Consider the following 21,352-nt stretch of genomic DNA (forward strand, 5'->3'; position numbering starts at 1 on the left):
AGCAGCCTTCATCTCTGGGGCAGATAGTTGTGTGTTGTATACACCCACACACACACACATGTACATGTTGGAGTGTACCTATTTCCTTTGCTAAGAAGATCGTGTTTTGTGATCAGTGGTTGAAACCTCTGGCATAAAAGTATTTACAAAGAAACTGAGAAAATGACCAAAGACTAAAAGCCAGTTGTGGTGTGTCTAAGGGAGAGCAGCTTGTGGCTGCTGTGAGGCTTTATGGAGTTGTTTGTTGGGGTGTAATTGCACGAGAAGCCAAGAACCTCGTATAGATGTTGTACATTTAGGCTCAGATTCGCAAGGTTCCTAAGGTTGTGCTTTTGAACAGGGAAGCCATCCTTTTGAAGTGAACTGGGCTGCTTCAATGGCAAAGTGAGCCATGTGCTGAATTTGAGCCTAAATATACAACTTTATACGAACTTTATATAGTCATTGTTTAGCGTTCAGCTGCAGCTGAGCTAATAACGCAACAGATTTCTCTGACATCTGCAGCCTCTTCTTGCTTGTGGCAGAGATGCAAAGTGGCTGTGACTTTTATATGTGATACACATTGGCGGGAGAGAGTTATTTGTGACTTTTGAAAAGCTGCGGCTTGAAGGAAGCGTTTTCCCTGATGATCCTTCATCCGCCCCGTGATGTTGTTCTGTGCCTTACTGGCTGCACACCCCTGCATGCCTGGCATGAACGTTTGCACAGCACAAATTATATATTTAGTTTCCCCAAATACTTGTTCCTGCTACTTTCTGCTGCTGTTTGTGCCAGTAAAACTTGGCGATGGGAATGTTTATGGAAGGCAGACAGGAGAGAGGGCACGAACATGTCTGAGGGGAATTCACTTAGGAAAAAATCCAGATCAGATATTCAGACAGCTTTGTGCTGGGTTTCCCTAATGGTGCATTGAATTTATTTGGTGTGTGTTTGTCAGGTTGGCTTTTCATGCTGCCTGTGCCGAAGCAGTGGTGGGCTTTAAATGGCACTGCTTGGGCACTGCTATTTACTCTGTAACCAGGTGGACAGCAATGGAATAGAAAAGCCCCATCTTTGCCGTTTTCCAGCTTTTGCTTTGTCCCACCTGAGCCTCAGCCTTTTCCTTTTCTTCTCTTACTCATGATTCCCTTGCTAAAAAAACCTGAAACACCAAACTAACAAACACAGAACATCTTTCCTTGTCTGGAAACTTTGCATCTCCTCTACTGCTGGTCCAGCTCTCGTGAGATGAAGGAAATAGCTGGAGGATTTAGCTCTCTCCCAAACCCAAGTAGATGCACGAGGAGTGTAGGCTCTGTGGGCACTGCTGGCTTCCTTGACCAGACTGGCCAAGGTGGATTCATTGGCATCTTTCCTCCTCCTAATGAAGGCTCTTTGTGGGAAACCACGATTTCTCATTTTTTGATGAAAACACTAGATTGTGTTTTCCTAGAAGAGTTTTGCTTTGCCCTTGCCTCCTTTGTCAAGAGGAAATGCAAGAGAAACTGAGTCTGGCTTCAACTAGATTTGGTAAAGAAGTTGGTTCTTATATTTAAAAGTAATAAAAACCTCGCTTGAACTTTTTTTGTCTCAGTTACTTTCTTCTCTTTACCTTCCCTTAGACAGAAGAGCAGACACATTTTGATTTCACTTGCAGTTTTCAGTGGAAAATCCTCAGCAGTTGTAACCCACGTGGGGCTCAGCCACAGCCCCGGCAGCGATGCGAGACCCACTGCAGATCTGTGTGCCATCCCTACCTGGACCCACCAATGCTGGTGTCTGGGCTGGAAGGGGCTTTAGAAGCTCCTGTCTTGGACCTGAGCTGGGACTTGTGCTCAATGTGATGGGGACAAGTGTGCTGCTCGCAGCCCAGGCTGCTGGAGGCATGAGCCCCCGCCTCCTGCCACCTCCCCACTCAAACTGGGAGGACTGGCAGGTCTGATATGGCATCACAGGTTTTAACTTGAGTTCTGACAAAAGGGTCTCCACCCTCGAATTAAGTTCAGAAGATAGTATAATCCGTTTTGTAACTTCTGGATTCTCCCTTTATGAGTCTACTTTGATCTTGGAGGGCTTGTCTGCGTGCAATCGCTGCACTGGTTAAACCTGATTTGGCTTTAAAACAGGCTGGGTGCCACTGGCACAGGGCCCTGCACAGAGACTCTCCTGCACCAATTTTTGATCCGGTTCTTATCTGACAAATCTGTACCTGCCAGGCACAAGAGGCTCTGCAGAGTTTGTGCCTCTCTCCAGCGTGGTAACACCGCAGTGGAGCAGCTCTCAAAAGCTGCAGGTCCCTGTGCCACCACCTCCTGACACAGGCCTTGATCAGAAAAACCCTCAGAAGTCACAGGCAGTTTTGTTTCCTCTTCCTTTCTCATGCTGGCACGTGCTTGTGCATCTGAAGTTGTTGGGGCCCTGAATCCTTGTGGGGTTTGTAAAGTCTCTAGTAAGAGGCCAATACCCCACTGTCCAGGGGAGGGGCTGGAAACCCAGAATGAAAAGATGTCCTTGGATACATTGTGTAGGCAAAATGATATGAGCCGTATCTGAGTGACAGCTGACAATCACCCTGATAATGATGCTTAATTAGTGAGAAATTAGAGTGTTCTAAGACCCAAGAGCATGTGCTGATGGGGTTTGGGGTTCCTGCTCATGCTGGCAGTCTGGAAGTTGCTCAAAGCTTCAACTTGGCTGCTTTCCTAAGTCTGAACTCATCTCAAAGCATCCCCAAGCCTGTAGCACCAACAGAGCCACTGGATACCAGTTAGAAATGCCTCCTGAGTGCTGGAGGAGGGCAGAGGTGCCCTCTCGTGGTAAGAAGTGGGTGAGAGGTTCACGGGTGGCACCTATCTGCTGGCCGAAAGCCCATCCCCAGCACCCTAACAGAGGTGGTAGCAAAGAGCAGGAGTTGATGGGACCATGCTGTGGGTTTCACACATTCCAGGCTCTTATGTTGTACATTGTTGGATATGGGGAGAACGGCAGGAGCCATCTGTGCCAATGGCTGATGTCAGAGCTCCTGAAGGCAGGTGGCTGAGAGAGAATCCACGCTCAGGAACTTTTCTATTCAAAGTCAGCTGTGGTGAGTGAAGGGAGATGCTCTGAGGTGTGCAAAATGCACCAAAATGCAGAATATGCATTCTGTCCCGTGTGCTTTTCGTGCAGGTTTTTGTATGGGTGTCAGGGGTGGAGGGAAGCTAACAGCTCTGGAGTTGGCAGAGCTCCCTCCAGCGCTCTGAGGACATGCAGGTGACACTACCTGCTCCCTTGCTCAGCTACCTTGGAGTTAGTTACCTGTGCTGCACTCTGAAGTGACAGTCTCGGAAGGGCTTCAAGGTACAAGGGTGAAAGATGGGGTGAGGAAAGTCTCACTTCTGCTGCTCCTCCACACATAACGGTCTGCAACAAAATTTACCTTTAAGCATCACGTTTGTTGGTGTGTTCATAGGCCAGCCAGTGCCAGCTCAGGGGTCAGGTGTCTCTGAGAACTGCGATTTCAGGTTTTTCTCGAGGAGGGGTGAGAATGCCTCAAGATGTCTCGAGGGCTGCTGGGTCACAGTGGTGCCAAGCTCCTGGCTGGGAGGGAACTGGTGTGTTCCCTGCCACCTGGTTGTCAGAGGCAGCATGTCCTGCTGAGGTCTGGGGTCAGGGGAACACAACAAATTTAGGTGGGCTTTGGGGCATATTCAGAGCATCAAAAAGAGCCTTTCAATGAGTGGCAACCTGCCTGGGAATTAGAATGGAAAGATAATGCAAAATGGATGCATTGTATAAACCTCATCCATCTCTCCTCTCTATTACTTACTGTTGAACTTGTCCTGTCTGCAGACACTTGATGTATTGACTTTGGTAAGGATTAGCTGCAGAAGTCCAGGGGATGACTAGAGTCTTCCTCTGGTGAGTCAAAGTTTTGAGATTTCTTTGAGATTTCTTGCATCTTTTGAAGCATCGGAGTGTTGGCTCCTCTCAGAGGTTGGCACTTACCTGGGTGGACGTGGTGTGTGCTCCTTGCCAGTCCATCTATGAAGGATCAATGGGGAAAATGAGGAGTGGAAAGGCTGCACAGCAGTTAACAGAGGAGTGAATACAAGGCAGAGCATTTTTACCAGCTCTGGTCTCTCCCCTCTGCACCTGAGATACGCAGCAGCTGTTCTAATACCAGGAATGAGTTCTCCAAGGCTTCCAAAGGGCTCCTTGTGGACAACTCATTCTCAGCAGTGTCCTGAAAAAATCTCATTGATTATTAGGTGTGATGTTCTCTGTATAAAGTGGTTCCAAAAAAGAGCTAATGGAGAGAAACCAATTAGACAGATTTATTAGCCCATGATCAAGTTCTGGTGGGTGAGATGATTGATGGAAAGGATTAATCACGTTGTGCTTGCTTGCCAGAGATAACTGCTAGCCAAGGGAAGGGGGTCTGTATGAGACTCTTGCGTGGAGGGTGTGTTTCTCCAAAACCCCACAGCCAGTTCACTTCTGTGCCCCTCCAGCTGCAGGAAGCCACATGTCTTTGTTGGCTTGGCCTGATCTCCTCAGGAGGGGCCTCTTGGACTGTTTCTCTTCAAGGGATGAGCCTGGTTTTCTCTCTGCTTTTCTTTCTGCTACTGCTGCTTTAATCTCGTTGTTATACGTATTTGCATATTTCTTTCTCAACCTCCTCTTCCTTTTATTCCACCCCCAAATCTCCTTCCCATCAGCCACCCTGCAGCTCTGGCTTTGCTGTTGCACAGGCGCAGCTGGGACTCTCCTCTTGCCTTGACTGAGTCTCTTAGCGAACAGCAGCCCCTGACCACAGAGGCTTTTCACTGGGGTGTGGTTATAGAGAAGTTGCGTCTTCATGAACATTTAGGGTATGAAGGCAAGCAGGTCATTTGGATTGGAAGGAAGGAGGATGGCAGCTCAAAATAACACAAAATGGTTTTAGAAGAAAGAGTATCAGGGTTGAAGAGTCTGTTGCACTGATGACATTGACTTCTGGTGGGAGCAGTTGTTTTGGAGGCAGGGGATGGTTCTCTGGGAGACCCTTGGCCTTTCTTTATGGGAGATACAAAAAAGTCATTGTTTAAATCAGTGTTTCCTGAGCAGGCTGCAAGCTGGATCCCTTTTCAGGGCAACAAAAGGAGTGCCCTTCTTCTTTCACATTCCATCCCTCCTGGATCCTGCTCAACTGTAGCACATTTGGGAACTTTTTGATGAGGTTCTACCACTTTTTGTTCTTGTGGGACCATAACTGACCTGCCTCATATCACAACCCAAGTTGTAGCCCAAATCTGCCTCAGTCAGCAGCTTCAGTGGTGAAGCCAGGCTTTGAAGGAAGTGGCACAAGAGGGTTATAGGGAGCCTGGGTGATACTGCTGTGAGGGGCAATGAGGGGTAGGGAGTGGCATGGGCAGGAGAACGCACTGATGACCTTAACTCTGGCAGAAAAATTGAGTGTTGTGAAAAATGCCTTTAATTTAGGGCTCATCCCCCAACCTTTAGGAAACACAGGATCAAATCTACGTGTTTTGACTTAGGCTCAAATTGGATATTCTTGATATGCTTGAATATTAAGCGTTAATGCTCAAGACAAATGTTACGGCTCCAAATCTCAGAGATCCGGTTTTAGGCTCTTTACAAGCTCAGGGGAAGGCTTTTCTATGATTGCTCTCTCTTCCACATTGAGTTTTTTCTTCCAAAACACAAAAGCTCCAAAAGTTCAACCTGGAGCTACTGCACCTCTGTGAGAAGCTGGGTCAGGAGGTCTGGCTTCAAACAAAGATCCAAATATCTGTCTCTGCTTAAGTATGACTCAAACATTAGTAATGCTGCTTTTGACGAGGGAATTTGGATTGCTGGCCTTGCTCGAGCATCATCTGCTGAATTTGGTATGGGTTTTTTTTCCTGCCTTTCCAGCATGTGAGTGTTTCCAGCGAGGGCCTCGGGTGCCTCATCCTGCTGGGAAGTCCATGTGTCAGTGGGTTTAGTAGCGCAACAACTGAGTGACATGTGAGGAAATGGGGACATGTGTTGGCTTGGAGGGCAATGCAAAAAGATGGCAAATCATGAGGGAAATGGCTGCAGCCAAGCACAAAAAGTTCCATTTAAACATAAGAAAAAACTATTTCACTGTGAGGTGATGGAGCCCTGGCACAGGCTGCCCAGGAAGGGTGTGGAGGCTCCTTCCTTGGAGGTCTTCAAGATCCACCTGGACACGTTCCTGTGTGACCTACTAGATGGACCTGCTTCTGCAGGGGGAGTGGACTAGATGATCTCTAAAGGTCCCTTCCAACCCCTACCATTCTGTTATTCTTTGATTCTGTGAAAGCCTGGAGACAGATCCTGCCCAAGCAGGCGGCCGGCACCAGGTTGTGCTTGATGTGATGTGGATCTGCAGGTTCCAGCAGGTATTTCCATTTTTGTGCTCTCATTTTCTTGTCGATTAAGGGAGTTTAAAGATAATATTCCTGCTTGGCAGGGATATCAGCAAAATTAAAGTCTTATCTATTTATAAGGGAAAAGCAAGTAATTTCTGCTACAACTTTTCTCTGAGTCCCCCTGGCAACGTTTGTGTCTTAGCAACCACATTTTCCTATTTAAAAATGTTTAAAACATTAAAAACCACCAACAACAACACATTAAGCACAGGATTAAGTGCTTTCCTGAATCAAAGCCTAACTAGATAAATGAAATGCTGTTAATTGAATCAGGGATGCTCTGTGTTTTCAGCTCACACATTTGCATAACATTTGCATTTGATTGAAAAGCCATCATTAATGTTGTTCAGTTCTAGTAGGTCTCCCCATGTCTCTGGCTTTGGCCATCTTCCTCCTGCCCCAAGGAGCTGCAGGAATGGTAGAAGATACGACCAGGATAGAGTCAGTGCTTGGAGTAGGGGAAAGCCCAGATCTTGACTGTACTTTGCCATCAGCACTTGGTCCTTCAGCATCTCAGTGCCTTGAGTCACCTCTGCTTCAAGAAATACATGGTGGGAGATGGAGAAGGTCCAGGAGGTGCTGGATGTAGGGGAGGTATTGTAGCCAACAGCCCACAGAAAGTGGCTTGTTGCAGAGTGATGGGAACAGAGGACTGGCAGCTTCTGGTGCTCAGGATTGGCCCTTTCTTTCACAGATGCATGCTAAATCAGCCTTTTGCTTTTGGGGTAAAAAGAAATCAAGCTGTCCTGAGAAAGTCTGGACAGGTGGCAGAAGGGGAAGGAAATCTGTGGGGCTGACTGTGCTGGAGATGGCTGCACTATGGGGCTCATTCACTCACAAGGGGTTGTCATTGCTCCCTAAAGATGAGTCTTGTAGAGCATCTCATGCCAGTAACACAGATGGTTGTGAGTGTCTGTTCCACATAGATTACAGCGAACATTTTTGCTTAGAAAGCAAGAGTTGGGGTGACCTGAACTTCCTGCATCCTCTCTCCTCCTCTCTTTCCCTGTGCCCACCACGCTGATCCCTTTATCTGGCTCCATTCTGCCAGTGCTGGTGATGCTTGAGGTCAAATCCTGTTGGCAAAACAGCCCCAGGCTGCGGTGAGTCCCTGCCTGTGCCATGAGGCTCCATGTGCTGCAGGGCAGGGGAAGGAGGCACGTCCTCAGGGTGCCATGGGGATATGCAGATATTATCCCAAGCCCCACTGCTTGATCTGCTCAGTGGCTGTGGGTGCAATGATGCTCCTCTCCAAACATCTCTCCAGTTTTTCTGTGCTGGGATGAAGCAACTCTTATCTCAGCTGGGACCTATGGCCAAAACCTCATCAGGAGGAGGCTGCAGCAAGATTTGCAGCAGGGATGTGCCTATGCTGCTGGTGCAGCAAGAATTGGCTCTGCCCCAAAGAATTCACCTTGAAACCCTGACACAGGGCTCGTGCAAGAGGGAGGGAAACCCTCCAGAGAGGCCAGTCTGTGCCGCTGCTGCACTGCCATCGTCTCTGGCTCGCGGTGGACAGTCCCAGCCTCCCACTGGCCCACGGCCAGGCTGCCTGCTCCTAACTAGCTGGTGCCCCTTTCTTGGGTCCCTGCCACCATTGCCACTGTGCCAGTCTGCTCTGGGGAATTACCAGCAGATTCTTAATTAAGTGGGAGTCTCTGGCCACCCTCTGGAAGGCGATCTCTGAGGATGTGTCCACGGGTGAGAGAAAAGGGATGCTGACGGCTGAATCTGTCTCCCAGTTGGATTTAAAAATTAAAAAATGAACAACAAGAGAAAAAAATCAACCCAAACCTGATTTGGGATTCTTAAGGACGGTTCTGCCTCTCTGCGTGATCAGGGTTTTCTGTGAAGGTTGTCGTGGGTCCCAGTCCATCCGTGCCATGGGTACCAGTCCATCCGTGCCGTGGGTACCTGTCTGTCTGTGCCGTGGGTACCAGTCTGTGCTGCTGATGTGCTGTGGGTACCTGAGGGTGTGCAGCTCTGAGGCTGTGGCTGCCGACATGCCACCGAGGGCCAGCGATGCCGCGTGGGCTTTGAGGTATCTGTGGGCATTAGGGACACACAGAGCTTTCCAGATGGCTCCAGGGCTGTTGGAAACCAGCAGTGGCTGCTTTTTGAGGTGACGAGGTTTTCCATTGCTGCTGCTTTTTCCTATTTCACCTCTGCTTCTCTGTTCTCGGAGAATAGTTTCTTCCTGGTGCACTTTAGGTCTGACCCATGCAGTATTGATGGGCACAGTGCGAGAGGGTGAGAAATCTCTGCAGCACCCCAGTATGCAGGATCTCCCTTGTCCCTTTGCTGGATTCTCTGGGTTTTCCCATGGCACTTTGCTCCATCTCTTTACTTTTCCCCCTGGCGAGGTTTGACCTATTGGTGTCTTGAGCTCTTCAAAGAGGTGGTCAAAGGAAACCCGAGGAAAGCCTTTGATGGAGCAGATCTTGATGCTTCTGCTGCTCGGGGGTAATGAGAGACTGACCCAAGATGCTCATCTGTGGGGTGACTCGATGATGCAGGTCCTGTCACAGCCTCCTGTTAGTCTGGCTGCATCAGAGTGGGTGGATTTTCGCTCCCAATGAGCCCAACCCACAGCCAGGGAGGGTTTACTGAGAGCATCAAGAGATTTCAGAGATCTCGCTTTGCCTCCCAGTTCTGCTGGAGAGGCAGCAAATCCACACAGGGCTGCCACGTCCGTTGGCAGGTTTTCAAGGGCTGAAGGTTGGATGTGGTGGGATGTTAAAATGCAGTTATCACAAACAGCAGGACATAGCGTGGAGTAGGAGGAGGGTAATGCCAGGACCCATCCCTGGGACCTGTGGTTCCTCTCCCCTTACAACCCTGCAGCTCTTCACCCTCCTCTCTCCATCCTCATGTATTTTTGTTTCTTTTTAAATAAAAACCCCACCAGCACGTGAGCAGAAACCATTCAGATGTGCAAAGAGAAGTGTTTTTTACCAGGTCCATCAGTCCACCCCGTCTCACCCCAAGGATCTGGGAGGCTCCAACCTTCGGCATGAGATGCGCAGCACCCGTTGAGAGCTGTTGCGTTCTCCCAGGGGCTGGAGATGCCAGGGCTGGTCTGTGGCTCCTGCCTGCCTGATGGGCACGAGCGCTGGTCCTGGCTGGCAGCCGAGATCCCTTCAGCGGTGCAAGAGGGAGGAGCTCCTGCCTTTGGCACGTTGTGAATAAAAAGCCGGGGAATCGCTGTCTCGCAGAGTTATTTATTGGGAGTAAAGCGGAGGTGGGAGTGGGAGTGGGCAGAGCGGGGCTGTCGCCTTTGGTGGTGCCAAGAGTGGCATTTTGTGATGAGGATTTGAATACAGCAGGACCTGCTTGGAGCAAAGCAAATAGCGGGGTTTATTTATTCATGACTTCCTCTGTAATTCTAACCACGGGCCACTGCTGAGCGCTCAGACCGAGCTGGATGCGGGCAGGGGCTGCTCATCGGTGTGGGAGGTTTTCACCCTTGGGAGGGCAATTTCATGCCAAGCCAGACCTCACCGAAGGTGTGTCCCTGGGGAAGGACGAGTACTAGTGGAGATGGGCCCGGAGTCAAGTGTTTAGGGCAGTGGTTCATCCCAGAATTTCGTGGGTCCCCACTGTGCTTTGTGTAGCTCACCCAGCTGGGCTGATGTGTCCCAGCTCTCCCTTCTGAGCGTGGCCTTGGGAGGATTTAATATCCATCACCGACAGAGGCTGTCAAGAGCAGCAAACAATCCCAGCGGTGTGGTCGTGATGGGATGTGAATGGGATAATCACGAATGGGTTAATTAACATTAATAAAAGGGCAGCGTCTCCAGTGAGGCCCAGAGCAGCCCCTCACCTTTCCCTGCCGACGTGGATGTGATGCTCTGCCTGTGCAGATGCTCTAGCAAGCTCAGAAAAGGAGAATCAATTCTTATAAAATATTAATTAATTATATATATAGGTTTGTGGGGTTTTTTTTTAGGGGTAGAAAATTAGATGCCACCAGCTGAATTACAGTGTGAGGACATAAATGGCTCTTTTCTCTCCATAGAGCATTTGATTCTGGTCACGTATGTGCAGAACACATGCTCTGCCTGTGCAGATGCTTGTAGCTATCTGGAGAAGTTTCCGTGGCAGGGGTGGGTGGTGGGAGACCTCCGGGGTTTCCTCTGTCACTTCAAATCCCTTTGACCCTCTCTGGACTCTGTGACATTCTTCGCATTCTGATTTTCTTAATCTCCCTCCTGTTCATTTTGGGAGGTGGATTAGCGTGTAAACGAGTCATCTGGTTTCAGAGTGTGCCTGCACTTCCCCCCTCCATCCCTCTTTGCTTCCTGCAGCCCCTTACCCCCTGACATGCTGTGATTTTAAGAGGTTTTCCTCATCCACCTGGTTTTCAGCTGCAGTAGTGATACAATTTGGTGTTCCAGATCCTTCCTGCTGGCCGAGCTGGCAGGAGAGAAGAAAATCCCTTTTTTGCTTCATTTTGACTTGTAGAGGGAAAGGTATCTGGCCATCCCATCCCTCTGGGCTGAATCTTTAAGAAATCTTTAGTGACTTTGGGAAACATCAGTTCTGGTTTTGTTTGAAACCAGCCAGACAGGCCAGCACTTTTGGGGATTTGGGGGTGTGTGAGCTTGCATCAGCAGTTTGGAGCAGAGGGGATGCTGGAGCCAGCTGCTTTGTCCTTGCAGGGTGAAGGGGCTGAGAAGGAATCCTTACCTGTGTGGTAACAAAATACCACCCATGACTTTGGGCCATTTCATGCTGCGGTGATTTCTGCTCATTGACAAATGGGCTGAGCCACCCTCTGGAGTTGTGTAATTAGAGGACAAGGATCTGGAATCTCGTTTTCTCTCCTTTTATTTTTTTTATTACTTCACACATTCATAAACACTTTAAATTTGAAGCACAAGTCTATAATGAGCAAGTCTGGGGGTATTTACCTGCTATAGTGCCTGCCATGGCCAGGGCATTTATCTTCCTTTTCTTTAGGCATCTTAAAATTCAGCCATTTTGGTAATTCCTGCAAAACAGAGCCCCATGGGTGTAGCCAGTCATTTGCAGGGGGTTGGCGCTGTTCACGTGTGGACTGAACCCACAAAAGCTACATCCTCGGGCACCTAAAGGTGTCGTTTCCTTCATGCTCATGGGGCACCTGGCAGCATGTTGAGGTGCTGGTGGCCACAGTGGTGTGGCTGCACGACGGTGCTCGAGCCGCCAGACGAGCCCACGGCTGCTCTCAGCTGTCTGCAGCAGCTGCACAGTGAGGGGGGGAGGCTGGGGGGAGGATATCACCCCCAGGGGCAAATTTGGCATCAGAATTTAAAAAAGAGTTTCTATTTTGGGAAAAGTAAGGTTAGGAAGAGCCAAAAATGTGAAGGGAGAAGCAGCCTGAGACCATCTCGGGTGGGGGAGCCGGGATGCCCATGCCTTGATCTCCTTGGTTAAATTCAGATGGGTTTTTGGATGTGGTGGTGATGCTTCAGCAGGTCCCACCAGCAGTTAGTGGCGTCCCAAGGGTCGTCCCTTCATGCCTCCAGTGCAGGAGGGCAGATGAACACACATCTCCCTTTTTGCTTTCTGATGCTTCTGCTTAACCTGACAAAAGCCTCTGCCTTTCCACCAGTGCCTATATTAGGGCTCCAGGCAGTGCCAAAGGGTCAGGGACCGGGGGGGGGTATTTTGATGTCTCTTTCTTGTTGAAGCTCCCAGCACGAAACCAGCACCAACCAGACCGGGTGTAATTAGCCAAAAAGCCATCAGAAGCCCTGGTAGGGTGTGGAAATGCAAAGCTTGATGAGATACATCAGCATGCAACAGTTCAGTGTGAGGCAGCCACCTTTCGGATGCCAAATTTGCTTTTTAATCACTTTTCATTTGTTTCAGGAGCCGGAAAATTCAAATCCGAAACATCCCACCCCAGCTGCGATGGGAGGTAAGAGGAGCAAGCGGAGAGGCACAGATCACATTTAAGGATTAGTTTCCCCCCACGTTTCTGTACTTGGGATTAAAACTGGTTTCTCCTTTTCTTTGTTAACAGTTGGGTCTAATTACACCAGACCTTTGCATCCCTGTAGCTTATTCCATTTTCTTTACTGGAGCAAACTCAAGTGGTGGAAACAACATAAGCCACGCCAACAAAAATCCTCAGTAATAACCGGGTTGTGGGATTTATCTATTGTATAAGGCACAAAATGGATCCTTTCTTCCTGCCGACTGCTGCCACTTTTCCCCAACTCTTTTTTTTCCCCCCAGCTGGCTCCGAGGCCCCTGGGTCCAACGTCCTGGGGCAGACAGGAGCTTCCTTCATCTAATTGCTTGTGAAATGACTAGAAAGCTGCCTTGATTGACTGATTGTGTTTCCCTTGGTCTGTCCTGGCGATCTCAGTGTAAAGCGGATTGTTTTTCCCCTCACTTTCCCAGGTTCTGGATGGTTTGCTAGCCCAGTATGGCACTGTAGAAAACTGCGAGCAAGGTAAGACTGATAAAAAGAAGCTGTACTTAAGATATTTTCTACCTCAGCTATTTTTGGGGGGAGGAGGGAGAGGACAGACACGCGATTTCTCTTTGTCAGCAGAAGCTGAGGCTAAAGATGTCAAGAGGTCTCAGCCTGGTGGCTGGGGCTTTCTTTTTGTTCCCTGTTGCTAAAAAGATGAGTCCTGTGCTGTGGGTTTAGGCAGTGCCTGTGGCTGTGCCTCCTCGGGTGCTGGGTCAGCACGTTCCCCCTGCACCCGCAGGTCCCCAGGAGGGTTTTCCTTGGCGGAGGCACAGGATGCTCTCTCGAGGCTGCTGGGGACTCGCTGTCTCCGCTTGACAGATTTTATCTTGGCCTCTAATGGTGATCGGTTGAGACGGGAGGCTTAATATTGCCCCCGGGATATTTAATGAGAGTAGAGTTACCATAACCCTCCTAGAAACGGAAAGGAAGGCTCAGAGATGCTCCTGGGACAGTTCCCTGGGCTCTGGGAAGGGATAGCAGGATGGAATTGGCTTTGGAGCTTTGCTGCAGGAGAGTCTATGCTGTCCAGGGTGAGTCGCAGTGTGGCACAAATCCTTCGACACTCTTCTCCCTTGCAGGAGAAAAATGTTTGCAGATCCCTAGGGAGCCTCAGAGGGACCTCATCTGAGCAGAGGCTCATCCAAGGAGGTCTTGCAGCTTTTGGAGGGGCTTTGGTCTGAGGCATTCCCTCTGCCTTTCTGATCTCTGCCTCTTTTTCTCGTAGTGAACACCGACAGCGAGACGGCCGTTGTCAACGTCACCTACGCCAACCGGGAGCAGACCAGGCAGTGAGTGCCCCACGGTTCCCCAGGAGCTCAGGCTGCTCTCCCTGCTCCACCTCCAGCTCCTTCCTTGCTTGCAGAAAACAGGATTTCCAGTTCTGGGAGTCAGATTACCCCAGAATTCCTAAATTTTGGCTAAAAATATAGCAGATTTGAGGACACCCTCCCCGACTTCTGATTTCTTTTCCTTCACCTTCAGATGGACATCCAATTGTTTAGACTTTTCTCTGTAATTCAAAGAGTAAAACTACAACTTTTTGCTCAAGGGAAGTAGAGATTTTCAGAACTCCTGAAATCGTGTGAATACAATTTCTCCAGAAAAAGTAATAATGAGACCAAATGTCATAGAAGCTGGTAGGCATCAGGTACATATGTCCTCCCTGGCTGATGGCTGTGTCGTGGAGAGACTTGCAGCTCCCTTTTTTGTCCTGCCCACAGAAGGTCAGACTTTGCACTAAATGAAAACCCAATGAATTTTCAGTTTGCACTGCTGTTTATTTCACTTTCCTTTCCATAGAATCATAGAATCATTTTAGTTGAAAAAGACCTTTAAGATCTGTTTGGGGCAGAGGAATTGGAAAGCTGTCCAGCAGAAAAGGACCTGAGAGTGTTAACTGACAGCTACCTGAACGTGAGCCAGCAATGTGCCCAGGTAGCCAAGAAGGCCAATGGAATTCTGGCTTGTGTCAGAAATAATGTGACCAGCAGGACCAAGGAAGTGATTGTCCTCCTGTACTGGGCACTGGTGAGACCACACCTCAAATACTGTTTTAGGCCCCTCACTACAAGAAGGACATGGACGTGCTGGATTGTGTCCAGAGATGCTAGATTGTCCAGATTGTGTCCACGAAGCTGGTGAAGGGTGTGGAGAACAAATCTTATGAGGAATGGCTGAGGGAGCTGGGGGTATTTAGCCTGGAGAAGAGGAGGCTGAGAGGAGATATGATCGCTTTTTACAACTACATGGAGGAGAGTTGTAGTGAGGTGGGGGTCAATCTCTCTAATAATGAGTGATAGAACACAAGAAAATGGCCTCAAGTTGCACCAGGGCAGGTTTAGACTGGAGATGGGGAAGAACTTTTTCACTGAGAAGGTTATTAGGCATTGGAATGGGCTGCTCAGGGAGGTGGTGGAGTCATCATCTCTGGGGATATTCAAAAGACACATAGATGAGGTGTTGAAGGACATGGGCTCGTTTAGTGATGGGCTTGGCAGTATGAGGGCAGTGATTGAACTCGATGATCTTAAAGATCTTTTCCAACTGTAACGATTCTGTGCTTCTGTGATCCAGATTGTTTGTTTGTTTTTTTGCAAGAGTTATGTCACTGACCACTTTCCTGGAGAGCTGCAGTTTGGATTGCGTCTGCAGAAAGCCGAGGAGCTTTGAAGGAGCTGCTGTGAGCAATGGCCAAAGCCGTGGCTTTGCTCTTGCTGCCAGCTCCATCTATCGACAGCTTTCAGCTCCTGCAGTCCCTGAAGTCCTGCCAGGAAAGGATTGAAATATTGGACAAAAATCAGAAAGTGGAGGAGATATGGGAATCTCTCCTTGCCTGATTCTGTCCTTGCTCCAGGTGCTCAGAGATGTTCTCCTTAAAATACTTGGGCTCATCCAGGCTGGATGAAAAGTCCAGACAGTTCCCTGTGACATCAGTGACATCTCCAGCTCAAGAGGACAGGGAACTTCTAGAGAGAGTCCAGCTCAGGGCTACCAAGATGATCAGAGCACTAGAGCACCTCTCTGAGGAGAAAAGGCTGCAAGACCTAGGGATGTTTAGCCTGGAGAAGACTAAGAGGAGGCCTCATTAACACTTCCAAGTATTTGAATGGTGGATGTCAGGAGGATGGGGTGACACTTTTTTCTGTAGTGCCCAATGACAGGACAAGGAGTAATGGACAGAAGCTGGAACACAGACAGTTCCACTTAAACACAAGGAAAAACTTCTTTACTCTGAGAGTGAGGGACCCTGGCCCAGGCTGCCCAGGGAGGGCGAGAAGTTGCCTTCTGTGGAGGTTTCCAAACCCTCCTGGACTTATTCCTGTGCCCCCCGATCAAGGGGAACCTGCTTTAGCAGTGGGTTGGGCTGGATGGTTTCCAGAGGTCTCATCCAACCCCCACCATTCTATGATGCTATGATCTCCTTTCCCCTCTCCCAGCGCTTCCTCAGCAGGTGTTACACCAGGGAAGGCTTGGCCCGTTTTGGGTTAAGCAGATGCTGACGTGCTGCTGCTTGACGTGAGAGCGTGACAGGAGGAACCCCCACCCCAACCCTTTCTTCCTTTCCAGAGCTATCATGAAGCTGAATGGGCACCAGCTGGAGAACCATGCGCTGAAGGTCTCCTACATCCCCGATGAGCAGTCGATGCAAGGGCCAGAGAATGGGCGGCGGGGCGGCTTTGGGGCACGTGGTGCCCCCAGGCAGGGGTCCCCCGTCACTGCAGGGGCACCAGCCAAGCAGCAGCCTGTGGACATCCCCCTCCGCCTCCTGGTGCCCACCCAGTACGTGGGGGCCATCATCGGCAAGGAAGGGGCCACCATCAGGAACATCACCAAGCAGACGCAGTCCAAGTGAGTCCATCCTCCCAGGCGCTTCTTTGCGCCTCGTGGGTTGTGGTCATGTCTGAGGGTGGGCTGGTTTTGGAGAAGGGGCTGTTTGAGGCTCCTCCAGCACTCCTGCCATGCAGGGCAGTGTGTCCACGAGCTGCCTTCCCATACCCTGTCCCAACCATGGCTGCACTACCCTACATGCCTCCCTTTGCCCAGACTGCCCTGGCTGGGATGGGACCTGTGCAGGCACATGGGAAGGTCGCTGCCTCAGCCAGTCTCATTCAGCACCCTCCTGCTTGGCCCCTGGGTTTGTGTTGGCTGCGGCCCTAGTCCCTCAAGGAATGCTTTATCCAAGATGTGGAGTGATGAACAGCCTATCCTGTCCCCCAGGGATGTGCTTGTTCCACCACTTAAATCACCTCCGTTGCTTAAAGTAAATAGATGTTGATGCTTAATTTGGATTTCTGTGATATGAGCTTCTAAGTGCTGCATCCATGTCAAATATCAAGCCTAGAATTAACTCCCCCTGCCTTCCCTGGATGCATAAAACCCAGGGAAGTGTGAGCTCCAGGCAGTTCACAGGGACGTGGGGAAAGCAGAGCAACCAGGAGGCTGCAGAGCCTCAGCCCCAGCGCCTATTCCCTACTTGCAGGATCGATGTACACCGGAAAGAGAATGCAGGAGCTGCAGAAAAAGCCATCAGCATCCACTCCACCCCTGAGGGCTGCTCCGCTGCCTGCAAGATGATTTTGGAGATCATGCAGAAGGAGGCAAAGGACACTAAGACGTAAGGTTCCTCCCCACCCATCTGTGCACAGGTATCCCATCCATGGCTCTTCTCTGGGCTGCAGTACCATGCCAACACCCAGAGCAAGGGGATGCTCCCATATGTGCAGGAGCTTTGGTTTTGGGAGGCCTGGGGGCTCCAAGCAATGATACTTGAGCTTTCCCCTATCCTCTGTACCAAATCTCTCCTCTCTTGGCTGCAGTAATCCTTCATGTTGGTGTTTTTTCTTCCATTCTTCTCTCAAGGGCTGATGAAGTGCCTCTGAAAATCCTGGCCCATAACAACTTTGTGGGGCGTCTCATCGGCAAAGAAGGGCGAAACCTGAAGAAAGTGGAGCAAGACACGGAGACAAAAATCACCATCTCGTCGTAAGGCTCCTTGCTCCCTTTGGGGAAACCAGGGCAGACTTTCCTCAGCCCAGGGCAGAGGGGGAGGATGAGATGGGTGATGTGATGAGAGATGGCTGAGATGCCTCCCTATTAGATGAGAAACCAGACTGTGGCTCGGGTTCACAAAGATCTCTTGAAAATTCTTGTCTTTATATTTTCTCTGTTCCCTTCGCTGTCCCCCTTCTCATCTCTTCAGAGGTCAGGACCAGCTGGTTTAGTGCCAGGCCAGGACTGGAGTTTTAAACCATGTCTCTGAGTTGATTTCCCAATATGCAAACCGTGATACTGGTCCTTGCTCTGGCTCAGACCAGGCAGTCCCAGTACAGGGTGGCAGCGTGAACCCATGTCCCTGACACCCCAAAAGCACCCATTGGAAGGTGCGAAGGGCTCGATGTAGTGCTTGGGCAGGGCATGGCCTTGGCACTGACACCACCTTTCCCATCAGCTTGCAGGACCTGACCCTGTACAACCCCGAGAGGACCATCACGGTGAAGGGCTCCATTGAGAACTGCTGCAAGGCGGAGCAGGAGATCATGAAGAAAGTGAGGGAAGCCTACGAGAACGACGTGGCTGCCATGAGTGTGAGTGGGATTTGGCCCTGTCCCGCGTCTCAGCAGATGGGAGCTCTCTAGGAGGATGCCCTGATGAGAGCAATGAGCATTTCTCTCCTCTCACCCACAGTTACAATCTCACCTCATCCCTGGCCTTAACCTGGCTGCAGTTGGCCTCTTCCCTGCCTCCTCCAACGCAGTACCTCCTCCACCAAGCAGTGTCTCCGGGGCTGCACCGTACAGCTCCTTCATGGTAGGTGAACCCCTGGCAGCTCAAACTACTCCTGCCTCCAGCTGGGGATCTCCCCTTGCGATGGTCAAGGTCCTGCCTTTGGCATCCTCTCTGTCAGCAGGCAGCTCGGGAGCAGGATCTCCTCACAAACCTGATGAGGAGTGGCTGAGGGAGCTGAGGGTGTTCAGTATGGTGAAGGCTGAGGGGAGACATGAGCACTCTCTGCAGCTCCCTGACAGGAGGCTGTAGAGAGGTGGTGGATTGGTCTCATCTCCCAAGTAATGAGTGATATAGGACAAGATGAAACAGCCTCACATTGGAGGTTTAGATGGGGGCTGAGGAAGAACTTTTTCCCTGAGAGGATTGTCATCCCCTGTCCCAGGTTGCCCAGGGAGGTGGGGGAGTCCTCAGTCCTGGAGATATCGCAAAGCCGTGGAGCTGAGGTGCTGAGGACCATGGGTGGGCTTGGTAGTGGGACGTTAGTGGTTGAACTCAAAGATCTTAAAGGTCTTTTCAACCAAAATGATTCTATGATTTCATCTTTTAAACTATTGCAAATGTAGTGGAGAAGCACTGCAGAGAGAGACCTGGTAGTCTTGGTTGATAACAAACTAAACATGAGCCAGCAGTGTGCCCTCATGGCTGAGAAGACCAATGGCGTTCTGGGATGTATTAAGAGTGTTGTGGGCACCAGGGAGAGGGAGGTTCTCCTCCCTCTCTACTCTGCCCTGGTGAGGCCTCATTTGGAGTCCTGTGTCCAGTTCTGGGTTCCTCAGTTCAAGAAAGACAGGGAACTGCTGGAGATAGTCTAGCCAAGATGGTCAGGGGACTGGAGCATCTATCTTAAGAGACCTGGGTATGTTTAACCTGGAGGAGGATAAGATGGAGGGAGGGACTTCATCAACACTTAAAAGTACCTAAAGGGTGGATGTCAGGAGGATGGAGCAACACGTTTTTCTGCTTTACCCAGTGACAGGACAGGGGGTAATGGACAAAAGCTGGGAGAGAAAAAGTTCCACTTAGACACAAGGAAAAACTTTACTGTCAGAGTGAGGCAGCTCTGGCATAGGCTGCCCGGGGAGAGTGTGGTGTCCTCTTCTCTAGGGGTTTCAAAGCCTGCCTGGATATGTTCCTATGTGATCTGGTTGAGGGGAATGTGCTTTAGCAGGGGGTTGGACTGGATGGTCTCTAGAGTTCTCTTCCAACCTCCACCATTCTGTGATTCTATGAGAAGGTGCTCAGAGCCCACGGGGGTTTGGTAGTTTGGCTCAGCATCACTTGGAGTGGCCTTGGAGCCGTGATCCCTGTGGTGGCACTGAGCCCTGATCAGTGCCACTGTTCCTGCAGCCTCCGGAGCAGGAGACGGTGCACGTGTTCATCCCCGCTCAGGCGGTCGGTGCCATCATCGGCAAGAAGGGCCAGCACATCAAACAACTCTCCCGGTTTGCAAGTGCCTCTATCAAGGTAGGGCTGCCCTGGTGATGGGTGCTGTTCTGGCTGGGACAACCACCCGAAAAGCCCAGGCAGACAGCTGGAAGCCCAGTCCTGTGGCACGGGGGAGGGAGGGCATGGCCACCACTCTGCCTGTGCTGCCCCCCTCTGCAACCTTCGTCTCTTTCCCCCCTCCAGATTGCCCCTCCGGAGACACCCGACTCCAAAGTGCGCATGGTCGTCATCACCGGCCCCCCAGAAGCTCAGTTCAAGGTTCTCTCTGTGCTGTGGGGGATTTGGGGTGCCCTTCTCCACTGTCCCATGGAGCTAGGAAGGGAGGAGCAGGGTGATGCCCCCTAGTTTTGAGTCATGAGTCCAGGGCTCCGTTAACCCAACATCAGCTCTCCCAGGAGCTGAGCTGGTTTGAAACCCCGAGGAACTGGGATTCCCCGGGATGCTGGCCCACCCCTGGTCTGTGCCAGCTGCATGCCTGCGCTGTGGTACGTGTCTCCGATGGTGTCTGACTCCGTGCTCCTTCTCTTCTGCAGGCACAAGGTAGGATTTATGGGAAGCTGAAGGAGGAGAACTTCTTTGGGCCGAAGGAAGAAGTGAAGCTGGAAACGCACATCCGGGTCCCCGCCTCAGCCGCCGGCAGGGTCATTGGCAAGGGAGGCAAAACTGTAAGAGATGTGATGCTTGGGTGGGGATGGGAGCGCCTGCCCTGGGAGCGGGTGGCTGCTTCATGCCAGTGCCTGGGGACATCCCAGGGACGGCTTTCCCAGGGGAATGGTTGGAATTTCTCAGGTGGTCTCTGCCCCTTCCCTCAGGTCAATGAGCTGCAGAACCTGACGGCAGCAGAGGTGGTGGTGCCACGGGACCAGACCCCCGATGAGAATGAGCAAGTCATTGTCAAGATCATCGGGCACTTCTACGCCAGCCAGGTACGGCCCCGGCAGCTCATGCATTGGCACTAGTGGATTCTCTGATAGCTTATATGTGGTTGTATCTGTGTGTATCCTCCTGTGGAAGTTTTTCCCATGCCTGACAGTGTTTGCAGAAGCAGGTGATGGTGAGCTGTGCCTTTTTCCATAGGTGATGGTGGGGGAAGCAGGGAGATCTGTGTGTGCACATGCACTTTGACCTCCCAAATGCAACTTCTGGAGGAAACTCTGGAGGAATTTCTCCTCCTTTCTCAGAGGAGGAGGTTCTCCTCCCCTTCTGCTCTGCCCTAGTGAGGCCTCATCTGGAGTCCTGTGTCCAGTTCTGGGCTCCCCAGCTCAAGAGGGACAGGGAACTGCTGGAGAGAGGCCAGCACAGGGCCACCAAGATGATCAGGGGAGTGGAGCATCTTCCCTATGAGGAAAGGCTGTGGGACCTGGGGCTGTTTATTCTGGAGGAGTAATGGGGGATGTCATTAACACTTTCAAGTATTTAAAAGGTTTAAGTCAAGAGAATGAGGCAGCACTTTTTTCTGTTGTCTCCAGTGACAGGACATGGGGTAAAGAGCATAAGCTGGAACACAAAAAGTTCCATTTAAACTTAAGGAAAAACTTCTTTACTATAAGGGTGTGGGAGCCTGGCCCAGGCTGCCCAGGGAGGGTGTGGAGGCTCCTTCTCTGGAGGTTTCCAAACCCTTCTGGATTGTTCCTGTGCCCCCTGATCAAGGGAAACCTGCTTTAGCAGGGGGTTGGGCTGGATGAGCTCTGGAGGTGCTTTCCAACCCCAACCACTGTATGATTCTATGAAACCACACTGAAAGTCAGGCAGG

General features: G+C 50.6%; 1 protein-coding gene across 3 annotated transcripts in view; it reads left to right on the forward strand.

Moving 5' to 3' along the window:
- IGF2BP1 (insulin like growth factor 2 mRNA binding protein 1) overlaps positions 1 to 21,352 on the forward strand; it is a 30,819-nt gene that overhangs the window by 9,241 nt on the left and 226 nt on the right. The window contains exons 3-14 of one of the 3 annotated variants that reach the window (XM_062017978.1): positions 12,255 to 12,303; positions 12,792 to 12,843; positions 13,592 to 13,655; positions 15,934 to 16,215; positions 16,847 to 16,981; positions 17,227 to 17,349; positions 17,816 to 17,951; positions 18,052 to 18,178; positions 19,484 to 19,617; positions 19,783 to 19,857; positions 20,133 to 20,264; positions 20,412 to 20,525. In XM_062017978.1, the coding sequence (XP_061873962.1) occupies positions 12,255 to 12,303; positions 12,792 to 12,843; positions 13,592 to 13,655; positions 15,934 to 16,215; positions 16,847 to 16,981; positions 17,227 to 17,349; positions 17,816 to 17,951; positions 18,052 to 18,178; positions 19,484 to 19,617; positions 19,783 to 19,857; positions 20,133 to 20,264; positions 20,412 to 20,525 (1,423 nt within the window). The remainder of the gene's footprint in view (positions 1 to 12,254; positions 12,304 to 12,791; positions 12,844 to 13,591; positions 13,656 to 15,933; positions 16,216 to 16,846; positions 16,982 to 17,226; positions 17,350 to 17,815; positions 17,952 to 18,051; positions 18,179 to 19,483; positions 19,618 to 19,782; positions 19,858 to 20,132; positions 20,265 to 20,411; positions 20,526 to 21,352) is intronic. The other 2 variants (XM_062017979.1, XM_062017980.1) reach the window with 2 other exon arrangements.

Source organism: Colius striatus, chromosome Z (genome assembly GCF_028858725.1).
Source record: "Colius striatus isolate bColStr4 chromosome Z, bColStr4.1.hap1, whole genome shotgun sequence".
NCBI classification, from domain to species: domain Eukaryota; kingdom Metazoa; phylum Chordata; class Aves; order Coliiformes; family Coliidae; genus Colius; species Colius striatus.